General features: G+C 34.6%; 2 protein-coding genes across 3 annotated transcripts; one reads left to right on the top strand and one right to left on the bottom strand.

The window, feature by feature from the left end:
* Positions 477-9,303, bottom strand: LOC109726395 (protein transport protein SEC23-like). Of its 2 annotated transcripts, none has more exons than XM_020255957.1 (14): positions 9,060-9,303; positions 7,830-8,434; positions 7,526-7,741; positions 6,874-7,047; positions 5,727-5,888; positions 4,734-4,876; positions 4,413-4,488; positions 4,162-4,337; positions 3,980-4,061; positions 3,025-3,102; positions 1,902-2,063; positions 1,538-1,801; positions 1,202-1,306; positions 477-933 (listed from the first exon to the last, which is right to left on the bottom strand). In XM_020255957.1, exons 2-14 carry the CDS (start codon positions 8,337-8,339, stop codon positions 778-780), a joined length of 2,304 nt encoding a protein of 767 aa, XP_020111546.1. In that variant the 5' UTR covers positions 8,340-8,434; positions 9,060-9,303; the 3' UTR covers positions 477-777. The 2 variants fall into 2 exon arrangements, with proteins under 2 accessions (XP_020111546.1, XP_020111555.1); XM_020255966.1 differs by having other exon boundaries at positions 7,830-8,390.
* Positions 12,656-21,857, top strand: LOC109724096 (presequence protease 1, chloroplastic/mitochondrial-like). Its single transcript, XM_020252772.1, has 19 exons — positions 12,656-12,784; positions 15,141-15,324; positions 15,519-15,693; positions 15,787-15,919; positions 16,028-16,098; positions 16,427-16,510; positions 17,347-17,437; positions 17,619-18,136; positions 18,246-18,410; positions 18,505-18,723; positions 18,947-19,074; positions 19,166-19,358; positions 19,496-19,579; positions 19,658-19,755; positions 19,964-20,225; positions 20,319-20,481; positions 20,571-20,751; positions 21,179-21,250; positions 21,411-21,857. Exons 1-19 carry the CDS (start codon positions 12,733-12,735, stop codon positions 21,559-21,561), a joined length of 3,024 nt encoding a protein of 1,007 aa, XP_020108361.1. The 5' UTR covers positions 12,656-12,732; the 3' UTR covers positions 21,562-21,857.

Genomic DNA, 22,123 nt, shown 5'->3' with positions numbered 1-22,123 from the left:
ATTTTCTTTTCTTTTCTTTTCTTTTATTTTTGGTACTTTTTCTGATTCAGCTTGTAGGCTCTACTAAAGGCCTCCGAGGAGCTCCCAAACCCCAATTCTCCACAACGTCAAAGAAATTAGCAACTCAATTCTACTGGGAGAAACAACACAAATGGGGAACACCGTTGTAACTCGTGTGGCCGTCCTGTGTGAAATCTATTTTCTTTCTTCTCTGGCTTTTAAGGCTGCGGCTCAAGAAAGCAATTCTGAGAGGTAAAGAGTTCGAAAGTTCAACAAAATTAACAAATATAATCATAATAATACAACATATGTTTCAAAACTAAACGTGATGCGCATACTTCCTGCTACCTGGATGTGTGGGTGCTGGCGTGCAATATTCTTGCAACGGATTCCGGCAAACGATGCTTACAGACATCATCAACATTGAGTATACTGTTGAATTACAATTTGTCCATACATTTTCAGAGTAAACAATGTGTAATCAAAGCTATGATGTCATTTCACGAATACGAAATCGAGATTTACACCACATGTTTCACGGTAACATGACAACCACCCAAAAAATTCATACCACTTTGAAAATCGGCCGGGCAAAACAGACTCCGCATGTCTGTGCCACTTACGAAAGCGATAAAAAAATTTTTAAAAAACAAATCCAACCTCGTTACAAGCTTAAATGCTAGGTCAATAATGGGATCAAACAGAAGAATACGGTTGCACAACTGTACAGAGAGATATAAGAGACAACAATGGTACAAAATTTGGCAGTTAGCGGAACTAGCTGTATGCCTGCTGAACCGCCAATCGCTGGAGATGATCCATGAAGACCTGGAAGCTCACGTCATCCGTGAATATGACATCCCCGCCGTGCGGGGGAGGATTATCCGAATTATATGTAACTGAAGGATTTAATTTCGCCAATAAGAACCGAGCCTGCATACTCCAAGATCAAACATCTAATAACTGATCATATCACGCCAACAAAATCTAAAGATAGCAAACACTAGATAAATTGTAGTCTGCCAAGGACACTAAAATATAGAATGGTAATTTAGACAAATGAAAATTGATCATATTTGTGTCAGCTGCCTCACAATGGTTAACTATCAAACTGTACAGCAATCATTATCTGTAACACCCTTTTTGTATCAGAATGGAAAACTGTTATGTGCGGAACATTTGTAGAGAATTTAACAATAACCTGGGAACCGTGTTGGTCGCAAATGACTAAACGAGGTACAGGAAACCGCTCCTTAATAATTGCATCAGCATCATCCCGTGGAGCTTGAAGCAATTGAGCAAATGCCTGCAGAGAATACACATTTAAACTTGTAGTACGACCACAAATGTAGCACTTCACATATAAACATAGTTTTAGCCTCTAGCACGACTATGTTTTGAAGATACTAATCCAGCCATTTTGCATCCAGTTGATCAGACATCACCTCATGTTTTAAAACGAAGGTGATGTTGACCAAAATCAACACTAAGGTTAAGCGACGACATTTTTATAGGGCATTGAGTTGATAAACATCACCTCATGTCCTGGTTGACTTTGGTAACCAGCATTTCGCCACTGTGCGATGCTCATCCCATGGAATACTACAATAGTAAAATACGAATCCAAGAGAAGTATCCTATCAGCAGCAATTGCAGTTACATCCAGGAGTACAGGCTCCGGGGCTGAATGAAATGAGTACGATATAAGTGAAGGTTGGATCATGACGACTGCATTATTCACATTTTCCCTATCCAGCATCATCCTGAAATACGCAGTTTCATCTGGGCTGTTGTTGAAAACCTACACAAGTAGCAGTCATAGTAAATCGAACAAACTGCCAAATAATTGGTTCTTCCACATCAGAATGACCGACAAGAACCAGAAGTAATTAGTGTCACACCTGGACAAACTGCGATCGCCTTAAATTGAACATAAACTGAGGAAATATAGATAGGCGCGGGGATAAACTGAAAGAGGAAGGAGACTCTTTCTGATAATCTCCAAATTTGGAGCACAAACGGATCAGAGATCGATCAAGCCATCTAACGGGGTCAAAATCAGCCTGTACAGAGAGATGGGCAAAATGAGAACACAGACGAGATAAGGTACACTTCTAGGGAGCCAACAAATATAAATGATTATAAGTGGCAAAAACAATTAAAAAACTCATTGTTATATCATCAAACATTATCCTCAGTCGTAATCTCCATTGTCCGCATCTCTCATTAAAGAGAAACACAGATGAACTATCTTTTGGGTTTTGTTCATTATGATAGAGCTATCCAACTACCTTTGCACTTGCAAGATAAGAAATAATAATTTCACCTGGCTTGCCTTTCTCATTTTCCTTCAGAAAAATGGATCACATGGTCCTTCCTAGTGTTCTACCAGACTAGCAATATATTTATCATTTACATCACACAAGAACATATATTCAATATTTTTTGCTCCTGATGAACTTTCCAGTCGTGCTCTAGCCAACCAGTATTGTTAGGATGAGGTTAGATGATCATGATATGTTCAAGGATAATCTGAAATTCTAAAGGAACACCAGATGAAAAACAATATGGAGAATGAAAAAGTAGGTCAGCATGTGTAGAGTACAAACATCTAATGAAAGATATCAGATAAACTGACAGAACTGATAAAGTGAAGTGACTTCTATAGGAAATCTTGTTCCTTGATTGATGAAAACGATTAAAAGCACGCAAAATGTTCTTTTTTTTAGAGAGAAAACATGCTACCCGCTTCATTCATAAGGTAAATAAACTAGGTTGCATGGTTTGATGCAACTAGGCCTCGATGCATGCGATGCGATGCGAAAAAAAGAAAAAAAAAATCAATACACGCAAAATATAACATACCAAATTATACACTTTCTGTAACGTGTGACTAAGCTCATAATCTAAGCAAAAACAAGATAAACAATAAAATATCATCATATTATTGTTCAATAAGTAGCATTTACGTTACAGTCCAATCATTACGTTCTACATGCAGTAAATTTAACATATGAAAAGTACCTCAGTTTCCATTTTAAAGGAAACTACTCGTGCCATTACTGCAGCAGCAGCTTCTTGGTCAAAACCAGCTACCAACTCCTATATAATGTAATGTCACCAAGAAATATTAATTTGCATTTCAAATTAATTTAAAAACGACAAAATATGGACAAGAGGTATTAACATAGCACAAGCCAAAAAAAAAAAAAATCATAATCAGTCATGCAAGGTAACTTGATATGTAGACCAATACAAAGCTTCCAAAAGTTCACCATACACAAACATCCAACATCCAAGACACAAGCACATAAGAAGAAAAAGTCTGTCTCTCTCTGGCCTCTGCTAGACAAGAACACGTTAAAGTTCCATAAATGGCAAACATTTTTATGACCACTAACAAGGAAAACAACACAAAAATCCAGATGATAAAATGTGCATTGAAAAGTAAAAGATAAGAATTAGCAGATAATAGTTATTCAAAATACATAGTAGCTACTAAAAAGAATTGGTAGATAAGTTGCACAAAGAATCACATAGTCATCATCTAGAACACACCCAATACGATTTATTAATGTTATAAGACTGGATATGATGTCAATTATTAATTCATAATTAAAATACATATGGTCGGCATACCATACTCATGAGCTTTCTAAAACAGCCATTGAAAATAAGATATCAACAGAGTCGGATATGACATAACTCTTTAGAGCATTTTGGCACCAAGATTTCCTACAGATACCACCAAATGCAACACGAATGATCCAAGCGTTCCAAGAACCCCTCTTATAGTCACAAAGAAATTTACAGAGTAACTGTTAACAAGAAATTTCACACTAAATTAGCATAGTAATTAAGTTGCACTAGGGTAAGCCACAATCAATTATGTAATAAAGAGGCAACAAATAGGTTAATTAAGAGGGAAACAACCTGAAACAATAATTATTGCAGTAAACAAGACTAGAGTCAAATTTACCTGTACACTACCAGGTCCAGCAACCCATCTTCTGGAAAGCGTAGTTGCACGTAACCTCATCTGACCCTCATGATGCTGGTAACTACACTCATGCGATATATGTTAGAGATATCTTGTTCCCCAGATAACACAATAGCAACCATACCCTGGAAATGATTAAAGAATATAAGTAGTGCTCATACTAGGTCAAAAATTGGAAATAAAATTGATTGCTTGTCGGTTGGCCAATTGCATCGGGACCATCTTTTCTTGCAATGTCAAATACTAAGCAAAGAGATGTTTTCCTGTCGAGACCACACATCTTCCAAGCACTCGTATTTCCCTGACCTATAACTGTTTCCGAGGACAAAGGACCTTTCTGCAAAATTCACCAACAATGGCATGTTATATACAGAATTTACAGTGTTAAAGACCAATGATTTTGCCAACATACCTTCTCAAGTGAAGCACATGGTCCAATAATGCCCTGAACTTTGACATCTTTTGAACAGTTAACTTCAAATACACCACTGCAAAACAATTTCAAAATCTTATCTTTAGTTGAAAACAACTAAATAGAAAAAAAAAATCAATAGGAAAAAAGGCCAATGCATATTACTCCCTTTCTCATAAAGGTCTACAATCAAACAACATACAATATAATTAAAAGAAAGGAAATAATATGAAATGCCAATCGTTGCAAGGCCTTCCAGCTAGAGAGGTCTACAGATTTACATGCGAGACACATATAAAAAAGACAGAAGAAGTTTCTTACTTGAAGGATAGACCTAGGTCATGCTCACTTGACTGAAAAATGCGGCGGAGTGAATCCTTGAAAACAGAATGGCCAAAGCTTTCTGCAAGAACAACAATTCCCCCCGTCCTCTCCACTGCAACTTTCATTTCTGCCACACCAACCTGATGGATAGAATTTAATTGATGCAAAGAAACTATAAACCCTCCATTTAACATGAATCATGAATCAACAAAAAAGTAAAGCCAGTAACACACATTAAACAAGTTAAAAGAAGACCGATAATCAAGAATAATAAATATATATAAAAAACAAAATTTCCTCATGTATCTATTACTTATTACAAATTTAAGAATGTCCACTAATTCATCGATAGGCAGGAATAAGTACAACATGATCCACAAGGGACAAGCTATAACTTCACTCATGAATTTAAGTATTGCAGCTGCAAGACAGAAGCATGGAATTTAACTGGTTTGACTAGGCTAGAGTGAAATTATAAACTGTAATCATAACTACAAATTCACAAAAGTAGGATTCTCCACTAATTTTATGTTGTCAGTCATTACGAAACAAATAAGGATTGTTTAGAGTATATTATGATAGACTACCTATAAGTCAAGGCTATTAGGAGGTTTAGAGTCTTCTAATGAACACTCAATTCCATTAAAAATAAAACATAGAAGAAATTATTCCACCCAAACATGTGAAATAGATTATTCTTCACATTATGGGAAAATGACAAACTAACAAGTAGAAGAAGAAACTGCTTTCAAGCGTACAAGTGACTCCAATGACTTGAGTCCGAATCAATATCAAGTGTTTTGTATTCTTGAATACAATAGGAAACATTTTAGGGAGGACTCGAGTTCCTCCAGTCAAAATCTTATTTGATGGCAAATCTGCCAAAAGAGGTTCACTGACCAGTAAATAAGTATAATTGCATAAAACTTAAAAATTAAAACAAGAAATCAGGGGAAAAGTAAAAGAGACATTATTGGGAAATCAATAAACCTGGTCAAGTGCACATGCAAACAAATCCAGCACATGCCCTTGATGCACAAGCTGCTTTGAAAGCCCTTCATAGAACTTGACAGCCTTACTATAAAGTGGAACCGAACCTTTATCCAGATCTTTGTGTGAGCGAATTGGCTCAGATAAAGTTTTGGATACAATCTGCAGTGTTACGAGCATATATCAATAGCTGGCTCGCAAAAGAATCTCCAAACATCAGGACAGAAATAACATAGAGAAAAAAGTAAGATAATAATTAAAGCTCAAATAATAAACTTGCATCCTGTCGTATTGAAGGGCATACATGTGAAATGAGATGAATAGTTCTATAGCAGGAACACCAAATCCATAAATGATTTCAGTATACTACCAACTTCTCATATGCAGAAACAAACTAAGAAGGAATTCCAAATTTTCCATGAGAGCAAGAAAAGGAACAAGACCAAACACCATTGATAAAAGATACCTGGTTCTACAGACAGATCTGGGCAATTTTCGCTACTTAACCTACACTATATTGATGATACATGTGTCTGTCTTTATAACATTCCGCATCAGTTCAATACTAGCAGAGTAACAATTAAGACTATAAACACATAAAATGTTTAGTACATTTGCCATGACTGAATCACCTAATCATTTTCTTTCTACTGTTGACAAATATTGCACATCCATCCGCAGCTACCATCTTAACTGGCAACATGAACATCAGCTGAAATAACTACTGACAATACATGGTCGCTCCATAATACATACTAAGCACACTACTTCAAACTAATTCTATCTAATAGAATAGTAATTAATTCATATTCAGACCTTACAAACTATAGGCAAAGGCAACGATTGGAGCATCTAGGTCGCAGCATTACTTTATAATTGTCTCAACCAACAAAGAAAGTTACTCCACCATCAAATCTGCCTTTAGCAGAAATCCCAAAACAAAAGGAATAATAATATCACTAAGACATGTTAAAACCACCGAGGACTTCACAGTCAGCCAGTCAGCTATTCGACAATAATTAAGTTACTAGAAAAAGAAGGTTCGATGCTATCGATAATAGCTAGCATTTCACAAATTAAGGTGGAAGAATTGGAGAAGTAAATTAAATAGCAATATGGAACTAATAAATTTGGCATTGGAACTTACAGCACCGGGTCCTTCAGTGGATGGACCACCTACGAATGCCATAATCCTTGCCCCTGAGCCAGGAACACACACCCCTAAAAGGCTAGCTGCAACACTCAATGCAGCACCCGTGCATCTTGATGCGCGTTGATCTGCTGGTACAGGCCAAGGATCCTTTTGAAGTTCTTCTATAACCTATATGTTATGAAAAAAATCCAACACAGAAGTTTATGAATCTCGACATATAAACATAAGTATGCCAAACGAGTTAATTAGTGGTAAACTACAACAACCTGACTCAACATAAATAACCAACAAGTAAATCTATCATCCATATATAATAGAAATGTATAAAGAGATATAGGCATAAGTATAGCCCCAAGTCCTGTACAAGACCCCCGGGACTTCCTAGAGTCCACAGTTTAATAGAACACACTACACAGAATCTCTCTTTAAAAATACATTCTTGAAAATACCATATTTTCATTTATCAACGTCAAAGAATCATTTGGACCAAACACAATCAAGTTTATGAAAGTTTAATCCAAAGAATATAAGGAGTTTCAGAACAACACATGGAAACTTGAATCAAGCATCCCTACTAACAAGCAAACCCACATTAGTAGATAAACTTTGCATTACTTTTAGCTGGACAGAGACAGTGATACTTAACTGAATTCAATACAAACTCGCATTCTGACGCAGGTAAAAGAAACCTAGCGATGCTCTCTGCTGAGAGTCCATCGCGGGTACCAGCAATCACCCCCACAGCGGGCCTTGGTTTCCTGGTGAAGAAGCACATTTGCTCCAGAATCTGTTCCTTGGTCGCCTCCTTTGTTCCCTTGAACACATAGGATTTAGGCAACAGGCCGAAACCCAACTCGTGAACCTGCATAAAACAAATCTCATATAAATAATAAGGAGAAGAAACAACAAAAAGGAAAAAAGAAACACGAAACAGTGAATGTATGACAAACCTGCACGTAAGTCCCAAACGTAATCAACCCAACAAGGGATTTCTCCGGCAAGAGCTCAACAGCCTGGGCTAGCGCGGACTTCAAAAAACCAATTTCCTCCTCTATCATACACGTGTCAACCACAAAGAGAAAGACAGGTGGCACAGTGGGTCCTGTCTCAGGGTTGGATTCATACTCAATGGTGGAATATTGAGGGAAGAGCTCAGCAGGAAGGTTGTCTTCAGAAATGGAAGAGTAGTTCTGAGGGAAGTGGTTGCGCTGAAAACAGAATGGACAAATCCAGATCTTGGCTATGTAGTCGACAATGGAAAAAGGGTTCAAGATAGCACGGCACATTCGGCAGCGAAGGGGGGAGTACGGGAGAACAGGCACATTAGGAATGGGTTTGAGAGGAGTATAAATTGAAGCTACAGGGATCACACAGCTGACAGCATCCTGCTTTGCGCCAGGAAACACATTCCAGGTCATCCGGACACCGTCCTGTGCTTCAAGGTCAAGGAATTCTTTCATTTTTGTATGGTGTCAAGGAATAACTGCTACTAGAGTTTCTGTGTCAAATTCCTGGGCAAAGCAGGGAAGTAGTATCTAAGTGAATCACTTCAGATCTGCATAAGCACAAATTGTATTCAAAATGAATTTTTGATATCGAAACAAAAAGTCCTTATGAAGAGAATGTGAGATAACAAAATTTGTAATAAGCAGAATCACTATATGTCTAGAGATATAGAGTGAAATATGATGTACATCAACAAACATGAATCTTTACATTGTTTTCACAAAATTTGAGGAATCTTTGTTACGAGGGGAATAAGCCGCGAGAAGAGGGTTCTTTCTAATCAAAGTAGGATACAATAATCACAATAAAAGAACAAAAAAACAATTTTTCAATCAAGAAATATTGATCTTTAATAGGTGCTAACCAGAGACCTGAATTCCTTCAAATTAAAATCACGCGAAGAATTACCAACAAGAACGAAAGGGAAAGAATTCCTCCTAAAAAAAAATAAAATCATGAACAGGTTGAGATTCTAAATTCCCTAAAAAAATGCCACAACATAACAAAACTCTTCTTTTCTCATCAACAAATGTACATGACAAAATCCCTAAACCCATAATCCACACTGAGAAAATAATCCACGCAATCAAAACTCTAGATCTCTTGCGTCGCACGATTCCAATCCACAAAAATAAAAAAAAAAAAAAAACAGAAAAGAAAAAGATCAATCTTACTTCTCCCAATAGCCACGGTTTCTTCTACGACCTCAATTGAGCGATCGAAGAGGAAACGAGAATCTGGTGCCCCCGAATCCGATCTCCGAATTCGTTGGAGGATTGGCTCCGGAGAAAGAAACCAGGATTTATGTAGTCGGTGGAAGACGATGGTTTTCTAGGGTTTTCTCTGCACTGGAGCTCCGTTTTGCTTTCGCGGAAGAAACGAAGTTCCCAGAAGTGTAGTGTTACGCGTACCCCAAAACGTTACAGTTATCTAAATCTCAATAAATTTAAATTATTAATTATTAATGTCTTGTCGTACTATATTATTCAGAAATTTTTTATTAATTTATATTACGTCGGAAATTAGAATATTTGGAAATGTTAAAATTAAAGAAATGAGTTTCGGCCTTAAATNATTTAAAATTTTTAGAAAATAAATTTCGTAATTTTTTGAAACCATAATAAAGTCCATCAAGCGGGTAGAAAATGAACGGTCAAAATTGAACGACGCTCTAAAATTGATCGTATTCTTGTTCTTTTTCTCTTTTTTTTGAGAGATAGGTAGCACGCTACCCGCTTCGTTTATTTTATTTAGAAATAAACTTAGCTGAAAATGTGAATCAACTAGGATTCGAACTTGGGTCTCGAGTACCAACCACCAAGCCCTTTGCCACTTGCTCTAGGGACGGTCGGTAAATTGATTGGAGTTATTGATTTTTATTTAGATAGTGAATAAATTTTTTTATCAAAAATTTAACCGATTTCGATACTTTTACATCGTTAATTAAACTAGCAACTATCCTTTATCCAAGGGCTGAAAACATAAAAGCAACACTAACTTGGTACTTTTAAAAATATAAGAGCTATATTATATATATATATTAACTTGAGTAGAGCTACTATTTTTTTCGAAAATATAAGGAAGTTGCCATTTCCAACTTTTTTAATCTTTAGATTCACTTTTTTAATTATTTTTTATCTTAAGATTAATATTATTATCCTAGATTAACCATTCAATCCTAAGGAGGATCGCTATTATCCTCATCCTATAATTTTTTTATCTAAAGGTCAAGAAGTCGAAAATGCCAACTTTCTTATATTTTCGATAAGATAATAGTTCTACACTAATAACTTTACATCAACAGTGAATGTGTAAAAATTTAGTAATTCCCCGTTGATTAGAAGTGATTAGATTGATCAAATATAGTCTATACAAGCTATATCTATTAATACCCTCACCATCTTGAAAAGCAAAATTATCTAGTTTGTGCTAAAAAATTTTTCTCTCGTTATATTTCAGTTATTTAGACATTTTATACATTCAATTTGTTTTTGTATGTTTCTCGCTTAGTAAATTTACTAGGAAAAACTTCAAAAATCCTCTTTGTGGTTTCAATTTTTTTCATTTTAGTACTCTACGGTTTAAAATGTATCAAGTTAGTACCCTGTGATTTTTTACTTTATCACTTTAGTACCCTATGGTTTAAAGTGTATCAAGTTAGTTCCCTGTGGTTTTGCACTTTATCACTTTAGTATCCTATGGTTTAAATTTTGTATCAAGTTAGTATCCTATGATTTTTTAAACCATAGGATACTAAAGTGATAAAGTATGAAACCACAGGGTACTAAAGTGATAAAGTACAAAACCACAAGGTACTAACTTGATACACTTTAAACCATAGAGTACTAAAGTGATAAAGTGAGAAACCATAGAACTAACTTGATACATTTTAAATCATAGGATACTAAAATGAAAAAGTATGAAACTACGGGAGGATTTTTGAAGTTTTCCCAATTTACTATGCAGAAGTTTTCAGAAAGGTTTTGAATGTATCAAAGTGTCGATAAGAAAAACGAGTGAAAAATTTTTTAGCACAAACTAGATAATTTTGCTTTTCAAGATGGTGAGGGTATTAATAGATATAGCTTGTATAGACTATATTTGATCAATCTAATCACTTCTAATCAACGGGGAATTACTAAATTTTTACACATTCACTGTTGATGTAAAGTTATTAGTGTAGAACTATTATCTTATCGAAAATATAAGAAAGTTGGCATTTTCGACTTCTTGACCTTTAGATAAAAAAATTATAGGATGAGGATAATAGCGATCCTCCTTAGGATTGAATGGTTAATCTAGGATAATAATATTAATCTTAAGATAAAAAATAATTAAAAAAGTGAATCTAAAGATTAAAAAAGTTGGAAATGGCAACTTCCTTATATTTTCGAAAAAAATAGTAGCTCTACTCAAGTTAATATATATATATAATATAGCTCTTATATTTTTAAAAGTACCAAGTTAGTGTTGCTTTTATGTTTTCAGCCCTTGGATAAAGGATAGTTGCTAGTTTAATTAACGATGTAAAAGTATCGAAATCGGTTAAATTTTTGATAAAAAAATTTATTCACTATCTAAATAAAAATCAATAACTCCAATCAATTTACCGACCGTCCCTAGAGCAAGTGGCAAAGGGCTTGGTGGTTGGTACTCGAGACCCAAGTTCGAATCCTAGTTGATTCACATTTTCAGCTAAGTTTATTTCTAAATAAAATAAACGAAGCGGGTAGCGTGCTACCTATCTCTCAAAAAAAAGAGAAAAAGAACAAGAATACGATCAATTTTAGAGCGTCGTTCAATTTTGACCGTTCATTTTCTACCCGCTTGATGGACTTTATTATGGTTTCAAAAAATTACGAAATTTATTTTCTAAAAATTTTAAATACTCTAGATCATATTTAACAGTGTAGATTGTCGATTCAAAAATTATATCATTGAAAACAACTTATGAGTACGAAGAATTCTTTCTTAGTCCTTTTATTTATATATATATANATATGATAATAGAAAACTTTCTGAAAAAAAAAGGGGCAAATACTAAAGGCCATTGTCCCACGAGTCACGATGGATTGAAACAAACTACGAACTGATCTATGTGTGGCTCTTAAAACAAACTTATTGCAGAGTTTACTAGTCTAAACAGCAAAGTTAACAGCGTAAATCACAATAAACAAGGGGTTTTAATACTATCTTCTCATACTAACCTTTAACCGGAAAATTTATTGTTTGGCTTAGTGCACTTCTTTGGCAACAATCATAGCTTGTGTGCCGCTGTCAATACTTTTATTTAAAGAACGAATTCTTTTTTTTTTTCTCTCATAAAAGAATAGAATGAATGACACCTAACTTTTTCTCTTTTTTTTAAGCAATTCTAACCTTAAATTTTAATTTATTATAATTTATAATTCAAAAATTTTAAACTATTATAATAAAATTTTATAATCTGATCTAGGAGGGTAGATGAAAATATGGCGGTGGGGTTTGGCATTTTAAATTTTGCCACGGCCAATGCATTTGTACTCTCAACTGCTGCAATAGTCATCATCATGCAACCAAACAGCATTACTATAATAACTATAAAATAATCATCTAATAAGTTAAAATTAGGATGAATTAAAATAGAAAAAGTGTCAACATGCATTTTATTATAGTTTTCTTGGGAGACCGGGATGACCAACTCAACGTCAACGTGGCCCTCTCTCCCACTTCATAACTCCTCTTCAAAACCCATCTCTCTCTCTCTCTCTCTCTCTCTCTCTCTCTCTCTCAGTGCGTGTACATGTTTCTGAACAGCGTTGTAGTACGAAGAAGAGATCGAATCAGCAAACTCTGATCGCTTCGGCGATGGAAACGCCGCTCGGGAGCGAAACAGCCAAGGGGCTCGCCGTAGATTTTAGTAAGTATTTCATATTTTTGAGAGATAGGTAGCACGCTACCTGTTTTATTTATTTTATTTAAAAATAAATTTAGCTGAAAATATGAATCAACTAGGATTCGAACTTGGGTTTCGGATATCAACCACCAAATCTTTTACCATTTGCTCTAGGGACGGTCGGTTGTTTTCTTATTCTTTATACGAGTTTAGGGGGCTGGTGCAAAATTAGAACAAAAAATGAAAGGGTTATAAAACACAACTGTACATTTCCAAACTTGTGTAAATCTTATGCCCCCTTAATTCAATAACCGAGAGTCCTTTCATGTCTTATTATTATTATATAATAGGGCTGTCTACCAGCTACAGGCGGGGTGGGTTTAGTTTTGGCTCGCTAAAATATCGAGCTGAAAAATTTAGTTCGTGTTCGGTTTATTTATTAACGGACCGAATATGAGCAAGTTTTTGAACAGTAAATTAGATTGTCATCTCTATTATTAGATAAAAATTTAAAAATTTAAAATTAAAATATTAATTTAATTAAAATATATACACTATAGATATTTGTATATTTAGAGTGACTTAAAATTTAAATAATTGAAATTTATCTTTCTACATATAAGTTAGCCTGAAATTCAAACAATAAAAATCTATAATATATGGCATGAGATGCGTGCGGGGCCCATCAAAAACGGGCTCCAGCTCTTCCATTTGTGAGCGCAGCGGGTAATTATTCCGTCCACCTGATGCATCATTATTTTTTAAAAAAGTTTATTTTTAAAATATAATATAATTAATATGATTTTATTAAAAATTATAAAACCTAAACTTTAAATCCGAGAATTCCAATTCCTAAAATCTATACTCTAAATTTTAAATTTTAAACCCTAATTTTTTTAGATATATATCTTTTCATGTCATAAAATATATATTTTACTAACTTTTAAAAATTTTAAAAATAATAATTTTTAAAATAAATTATGGCGCACCGGGTGCACCAAAAATTTCCACAGCTCCTCAGGGACAGCAGCGGAGGCGATGAGCGCCGCGTGGCATGGGGGCGCCACACGGCGCCCATCCGGCCCAAACAAACTTATATGGGGCGGTTTCTCTATTTTTGTTTTTTTTTTGGGTATATATAAAGTAGAATTTCCCATCTGAATTGATGGACAACAATCCAGCATCTTACCAACTGTCTCCAAAAAAAGTGACAAAAGACTTAGTATTGGTATCAGAGGTTCCAAATTTGAATCCTAATTGATTCATATTTTTAACTAAATTTATTTTTAAATAAAATAAATAAAATAAAATAAAGTGCTATCTCTTTTTCAAAAAAAAAAATAAAAAATCCAGCATCTTGCATGCGAAAGACGGAAGTGACTTCCTTCTCTTTGACACCGTAAATATTTCTTACAGTTTAAGTTCACTTAGTAAAGTGATAAATTATTCTCCATCTTTAAAAGAAACTAGGAATAATTTATTATTTTCATAGAAAATTTAAAAAGTGATGCTTGAATAGAATAAAAGTATGTATATTTGGGTGAAAGTAAAAAAAAAAGGTGAAGTCCGTTTTGTTCAATAAATAATTATTTTTATTATTTATTTTGTCTTAATAAAAATATGGTTGAGATTCTGTCAAAAAAAACAGTAGAACAGAAGAAAAGAGAAATAATTTTTACGAAACTCTATTTCAATCTAAAATCTAATTTTCATAAAACAAACGTATCTAAATGAGTCACCAATTTTATTATATTTATTATTAGTAATCATATTATATTTATTATTAGTAATCACTATTCAACACTTTTGGTATATTTATCTGCTGTGGTCGGCAAAAAGAAGGTTCATTTGGCCAAAAAAATTTCTTATTTGATCGAGTTATTTAAAAAAACAGCCCTCGGGAAGTGTCGACCCGCCGCAGAGGTGGAGAGAGAAAGTTGATCATCTCGAAAACCCACTCGTTTTCTAATTCCTAGTTTCTGGTAACGATTGTTCATTTTCCATTTTTCCTATTTTCTGATAATTGCGGTTAATTTTGGTTTTTTAACTTCTATCGCTCATGCATTCATTAATCATCCATTAATCTTTGATGAGTTTGTAAAGATTTTATCACACATTGTGGATATATATACCCCAGAATTTTTTTTTCCCTTCAATTTTTACATAGATTTGATTGTGTCACCATGTACATATATATTGCTTTGCCTTCTAGGAGAGGTGATTTTTCTTTTTTTCCGTTCAACTTTTACATAGATTTGATTGTGTAACTATGTACATATTGCGTGCTTTGCCTTCTAGGAGGTAAAATTTTTTGTCCCCGCTTCCATTTTTACATAGATTTGATTGTGTAACCATGTACATATATTGATATGCCTTCTAGGAGAGGTAAATGACACCCATGATGTTGCCGAAAAGCTCGGATTTGAGAAGTTATCTGAAAAGGCGATCAAAGAGTACTATTCGCATGCTGTTCTTTATAGACATAAGAAGACGGGTGCGGAAATTATGTCTCTATCGAATTCCGACGAAAACAAGGCTTTCGGCATTGTCTTCAGTACTCCTCCGTATGTTTATCATTAATTTCTTGCTTAAGTTCATACCTTCTTAGAGTTTTCGGTGGAAAAGGAGTTTCACGGTTTCTGTTGTAACTGAAAGGAAAATTTCGTGTACACCAATAATGTTAAAGAATTTGGTATAGAATATCGTTATCTAACTTTTGGTGCATGATTTTTAAAATCCGTAATTTCGGTAACTGCAGGAGAGATTCATCTGGCGAACCTCACATATTTGAGCACAGTGTGTTATGTGGATCGAGGAAATACCCTGTGAAAAAACCCTTTGTTGAATTGCTGAAAGGTAGTTTTTATACGTACCTAAATGCATTTACCCGCCCAGATAGGACCTGTTATCCAGTTGCTTCGACAAATGTGAAGGTAAACATAAGACACACACAAGCTATAAACATCTTATGAAGCACCTTGGTTTACACTCGGTTAATCTTGCTGAATATATTCCCTTTTTTGCAGGATTTCTACAATTTAGTTGATGTATATTTGGATGCTGTATTCTTTCCTAAATGTGTTGAGGACATCCAGATATTTCAACAGGAGGGTTGGCATTATGAGCTTAATGATCCTGCCGAAGATATCTCTATAAAAGGTTTCATCTAATTAAATAACTTCTCTATAAGAATAATTTCGAAAGTTTTGTTGTTTTGGATGACGTATTCATTTCATTACTCACCTTTTGTATCAAACACAATATCAGGTGTTGTCTACAGTGAAATGAAAGGAATCTACTCTCAACCTGACTCCGTTGTCCGATATGTTGCTCAGAAGGCAAGTTGATCTCCCATGGATTATTATCTGCTTGAGTTTGTGATCACCTTACGTTAAAAATCAGTGAACCTATTGTAATGGCAGTTTAGAGTACATTAGTAGAATTGCGGTGAAATTTGTATGATAATTTGAACTTAACTGTTATTGCTATTGATCATCAACGGTTATGCAGTAATCCAATCATTTGCATATTTGTTTCATATTTTGCTGTCATCAAATCACTGTCCGTTCTTTTTTTTTTTGGGGGTAAAAGCTGGTTGGTTGTGCCGGAAGTGCAGGTTCAAGTAAAAGAAAGATCAGGATATCTGATATTATTGATCTTTTGCAGGCTCTCTTCCCAGACACTATTTATAGGCTTGTAAGTGGTGGTGATCCAAAAGTCATTCCACAATTAACGTTTGACGAATTCAAGGTCTGTTTGTGCATGATAGCCTAAAATAGTTAATTCTCATTTAACAGTGCTAATTCTTATAAGACTCTAGCTAATTCAAAAAAATTAGCACAAGATGTTAATATAAATATGAACAAATAAATAAATGAGATCTACGGTCATTTCATGATCTAATAATTCTGTTTATATGTGGACTACTGCATTTTGAAATGACAAGATAGCGATTTTCATGCACTTTAATGTATATTAGATGTAAATTTGAATATTGAAGCCAAGTACAGAAAGCCAAATTGCATTGAAGCAAAATCTACACTTTTTTCTCTCATTGGGACCACTACAATTCTGTGCTGTTTGCAAAATAGAACTGTTAACGGAACCAACATCATTCCCGGTTCAACTTGTTGTGATACTCCTCTTGATATGATGCACAGTTGCACACATCCTAATTTGTTTTTAGTTGACAGTTTGATCAAATACTTCTATTTTCTTTTTTGAGAAAAAGTTGGGAAACCCAACTAGCTTAATTCATTGAAAAAATGAACAAGCTTGAGACCTATCTGGTCCCGAAATCTATCGAAAGAAAAACAATCAAAAGAGTAAAACAAACAAAAATAAATAAATAAATAAAACAAAGGAAGAAGGAAAAACCAAATACAAAACTGCCCAACAGAGGAGCTAGGTTCTAGTTAATCTGCACACCAAGGATAAAGGAACAGTATCCTCATGGAGAGCTTTGATAATTATTTTGAAATATCCGTAGAGCTGTTGAAGGTCTTTCAAATACTGTTAATTACATTACTGCATGTATGATTTTTTCAGTATGAGGATGCTTAAAATATGCTTGACATTTCTTTCAGGAATTCCACAGTAAGCACTACAAACCTAGCAATGCTAAGATATGGTTTTATGGAGATGATGATCCAAATGAACGATTACGTATCTTATCTGGTAAAAAATTACTTTTCTCCAGGTGGTTGACAATATGACATCTTTAAATATCTTTTCATGTATATGTCATGTTTCACAGGATTGGGAATCAAGTACTAAAATTTAGCAAACTAACTCTAGCTAAATGCCTGTTCTGTGACTAAACAATTCTTTTCCAATCTTCTTTTCTTTCTGATTTCAGCATACCTTGATTTATTCGAAATGGATTCTGCTGAAACATCGAAGGTTCAGTATCAAAAAATGTTCAAAGCACCAAAGAGAATTACTGAAAGATATCCTGTCGGCAAAGAAGGTGACTTTGCAAGGAAATACATGATATATCTATCATGGCTTTTATCTGAAGAGATGTTAGATGTAGAAACTGAGCTTAAACTTAGCATTTTGAATCATCTCTTGCTTGGGACACCCGCTTCTTCCCTGAGAAAGATCTTACTGGAAAGTGGCTTAGGAGATGATATTATTGGTAATGGAATTGGAAATGAGTTTCCTCAACCCATATTTTCTGTTGGAATGAAAGGTCTCTCCAAAGACGACGTTCGTAAAGTTGAAGAATTAATTGTGAAGACTTTTAAGAGTCTAGCAGAGGAAGGTTTTGCGCTCGATGCTGTGGAGGCTTCCATGAACACGATTGAGTTCTCCCGTAGAGAGAACAACACTGGTTCATTTCCTCGAGGCCTATCTTTGATGCTTCGCTCCATTGTACGTGGTTTATTTTGCTCTGATTTTTTGAATAGAAAGAACAAAATTTTTAGCTTTACGATTCATGTTTAAAGTCAGGTTTTTCTAATAGATGTTCCATATGTTGCAGAACAAATGGATATATGGTAAGGATCCATTTGAGCCTCTACTATATGAGGAGTCGTTGCTAAATTTAAAGTCTTATATTTCCAGAGAAGGACCAAAAGCTGTATTCTCTCCACTCATAGAGAAATTCTTCTTAAACAACTCTCACCGTGTCACGGTTGAAATGGAGGTGCATTGCCTATTGCTTCATTGTACCATTTATTATCTTGAGTATCTATTACTTGCCATCTAACATGGTTTGTGGGCCTTTTTTCTTTTTCCAGCCTGATCCAGATAAAGCTTCTTGTGATGAAGCAGATCAAAATAAACTTCTCAAAAAAATAAAAGCTAGCATGACAGAGGAGGAAGTTGCCGAGCTGGCACGTGCGACGAAGGAGCTTCGTTTAAAACAAGAAACCCCAGATTCACCTGAAGCTTTACGATGTATCCCCAAACTTTCATTAGAAGATATTCCAAGAAAACCTCTACACATTCCCACAACAGTATGAGCATTCTTTTCTAGCAGATTTCATATATGCCACTAAGTACATTATTTCTTTAAATATATTTTAGGTCCTATGACATATTTTCCAGAAGAAGTTTGTGCTGATTAATGAAATTCCTATTATTTTTTAATGGAGTTTTTAGTATCTTAAGCTCACGTGAATATTAAGTTATTAGCAGCAAAATCATAATTAACTAATAGAGTATGATGCATTTCTTTAGATTGAAGATGTTAATGGAGTAAAGGTTTTGAAGCACAACCTTTTTACAAACAACATTGTCTATTTAGAGGTTGTATTTGATATGAGTTCCTTGAAGCAAGAACTTCTTCAGCTGGTACCACTGTTCTGGTTAGAATTGTTTTCCTTCAATATCAAGATTATTTAAATTTATAGGATGTTTGCATGATACTTAAGTTGATATGCATGAGTTCTAAAACAGTCAATCTTTGCGGAAGATGGGAACAAAAGATATGGATTTTGTACAGCTTAACCATCTCATTGGAAGAAAGACTGGAGGAATCCGCATTTTCCCCTTTGTATCTTCTAAAAATGGAAAAAAGTCAGATTTATGTGCCCATATTATTGTTCGTGGAAAAGCCCTGTCAGAACGGGTAGAGGACCTATTCAACCTGGTAATGGTACCCTCTTAAGTTTTAGAACTGATGATTTACGTTCTCTCTGCATACGTAATGTGGTTTAGGCAATTCGGTACATTATAGCATTGGAATATTAGGTTATTGCATAAATAAGCGATCTATTTTTGTTGCAGATAAACTGCATTCTTCAAGAAGTTGTATTCAAGGAAAAGCAACGGTTTAAACAGTTTGTTGCTCAAAGCAGAGCAAAAATGGAGGTTTTTCATTATATTTTGTCATGATCTCAAAAATTTGTATAGTACATACATTGCTCTAATTGATATCTATTTTTGCAGACAAAAATAAAAGGCAGTGGTTCAAGCATTGCAGCTACAAGAATAAATGCTAAGCTAAATGTTGCAGGATGGATTGGTGAACAAATCAGTGGCATTAGGTCGTCCATCTTGCCATCATTGCCTTTCTCTAATCCACAATATTTTTGATAAAATTAGTTTGTGTTTTCTTTTTTCATCACCATTTTTAAATGCAAATAATTCTGAACAGTTGCTCTTTTGATAACCAATTTAGTGTACTATGGGAGGGACACATTTTGTCTATCATACTTTTCAGTAAATTCGATGTCTATTTTATATGTTAACCAGCTATTTGGAGTTCTTACAAGATCTCGGGAAGAAAGTTGATGATGGTTGGGATAAAATTTCTATTTCGCTGGAGGAAATACGTAAATCCCTTCTCTCTAGGAAAGGGTGCGCGATTAATATGACATCGGATGAGGAAAATCTAGCAGCTGCTACAAAACATCTTTCCAAATTTGTTGACTCCCTTCCAACTACATTTCCTAGGAACAATTCCTGGGACACCGTACTTTCTCCTGGAAATGAAGCAATTGTCATTCCCACACAGGTGCACTTCTCACTTTTCAACTTAAAATGGTATTCAACTAAAGTTGCATCTTTGATATTTGAAATTAACATTCTTTTCTCATCTTCTTTACAGGTTAACTATGTTGGGACAGCTGCTAACATATATGAGAGTGGATATCGGCTCCATGGAAGTGTATATGTCATATCTAAGTTTGTCAAGACAACATGGCTATGGGATCGTCTTAGAACTATTGGCGGCGCATATGGAGGACAATGTGGTTTTGATGCTTATTCCGGTATGTCCATGTTTTAAACCATAATGATTGCTGAGTAAGTTGAGTCAGAGGTAGATTTTTCTCTACTAATAATTGGTTTCCTGTGGCAGGAGTTTTCTCATACTCTTCTTACCGCGACCCCAACTTGGTAAAAACCTTAGACATATATGATAGGACAGCTGGGTTTCTCCGGGAACTAGAACTAGATGGTGATAGCCTCACAAAAGCAATAATAGGTACAATAAGAGCCTTAGAAAGATATAAACTTCCAGATGCAAAAGGTTACAGCAGGTATGAGCAAATGCATATCATCTTTAGGTTTATATCCCATTAATTTAATTTCTGAAAGCTGATATGAATTTGGTGCATGTCTTTCTAAAAGTTCATAACTTCTAGCAGATAACATAAAATGCCGTGATTTGTTTTTACAATCACTTCTTTAAATTCAGATAGGAAGTGTAACATGAAATATCTTGATTTAGAATGTGCGCCCTTTGAAGTTGACTAGCAATTCCAATGATTTTAAGTTGAACTGAGTAATGGTTCAGCTAGTTTTTAACATGTAAGGGAAAAGCATCTGATTGCGAACAATGGCTCAGGTCATCTTGCTTTAATTTCTCTTCCATAATCACTTCCTTCTTTTCTGGAGAATTAGAGTTACTTCCTCCTGATTCTTTTCTGAAGCATCAGCATCTGTTTGTTTTTCTGTATCTCTCAGTCTAGTTTGGTACTTAAGAGGCATCACGGAAGAATATCGAGAGAAAAAACATGGAGAAGTCCTATCAACCACGTAAGTTTCATATTTAGTCTGGTGATATTTTAGCATTGGACAAACCAGAACAAATTTTTGGTTCTTGTGTCGACTCCTGAATGTACTCGAATCACGCAGAATGGTCGATTTCTTTCACCTTAAAGAATTGAGTTACTGATACTTCTCATGGATTTTGCAGTGTGAAAGATTTTAAGGAGTTTGCTGATGCGCTAGAGGCAGTAAAGGATAAGTGGGTTGTGGTTGCCGTTGCATCACCTAGTGATGTTGCTTCAGCAAACGAGCAGCGGCCTGGATTTTTTGATGTTAAGAAAGTCCACGAAGTTTCGTGAGCTGGAGACTGTTGTCGACCAGTTTTATCGCATCTCATAATCTGGATCACAAATCTCAAACCTAGCATTATTGAAATGAGCTTGGTAATTTCTTTGCAGCATCTTAATGGACATTAATAATCAGAACACATGGTGTACTTTAGACTAGATCGAGTGATTTGTACTTGTTTATTCCCTATATCTGCTTATATCATCTGTGGAGAGTAACTGAAAACATTATAAGTATTGTGAATGTAGAAAGTTACTGATGCTTTTGTATTATATATGTGCGAATCATTTAAAAGTTCCTAAAATTTTATTTTCAGATCCTGGTAGAGAGGAAATTTTTTTTCCCAAAAATCTATATAATACTACTTAGTGTCGATATGCAACAGTCAAACCAAATTCAGGCACATGGGAACCTAATTCAAATGTTTGATGGTGATGGTATTAATAAATAAATATACCTTGTGTAGATTGTATTAATAAATAAATATACCTTGTGTAGATTACATTCGATATATCTAATCGCTTTTAGTAGATGTAATGTTATTAGATCTCTGTATATCTATCATTGGTAATT

This window comes from Ananas comosus, linkage group 2 (assembly GCF_001540865.1).
Source record: "Ananas comosus cultivar F153 linkage group 2, ASM154086v1, whole genome shotgun sequence".
Classification (NCBI taxonomy): Eukaryota; Viridiplantae; Streptophyta; class Magnoliopsida; order Poales; family Bromeliaceae; genus Ananas; species Ananas comosus.
The sequence above is the reverse complement of the archived record's forward strand: the minus strand, read 5'-3'. Positions and strand labels throughout refer to the sequence as shown.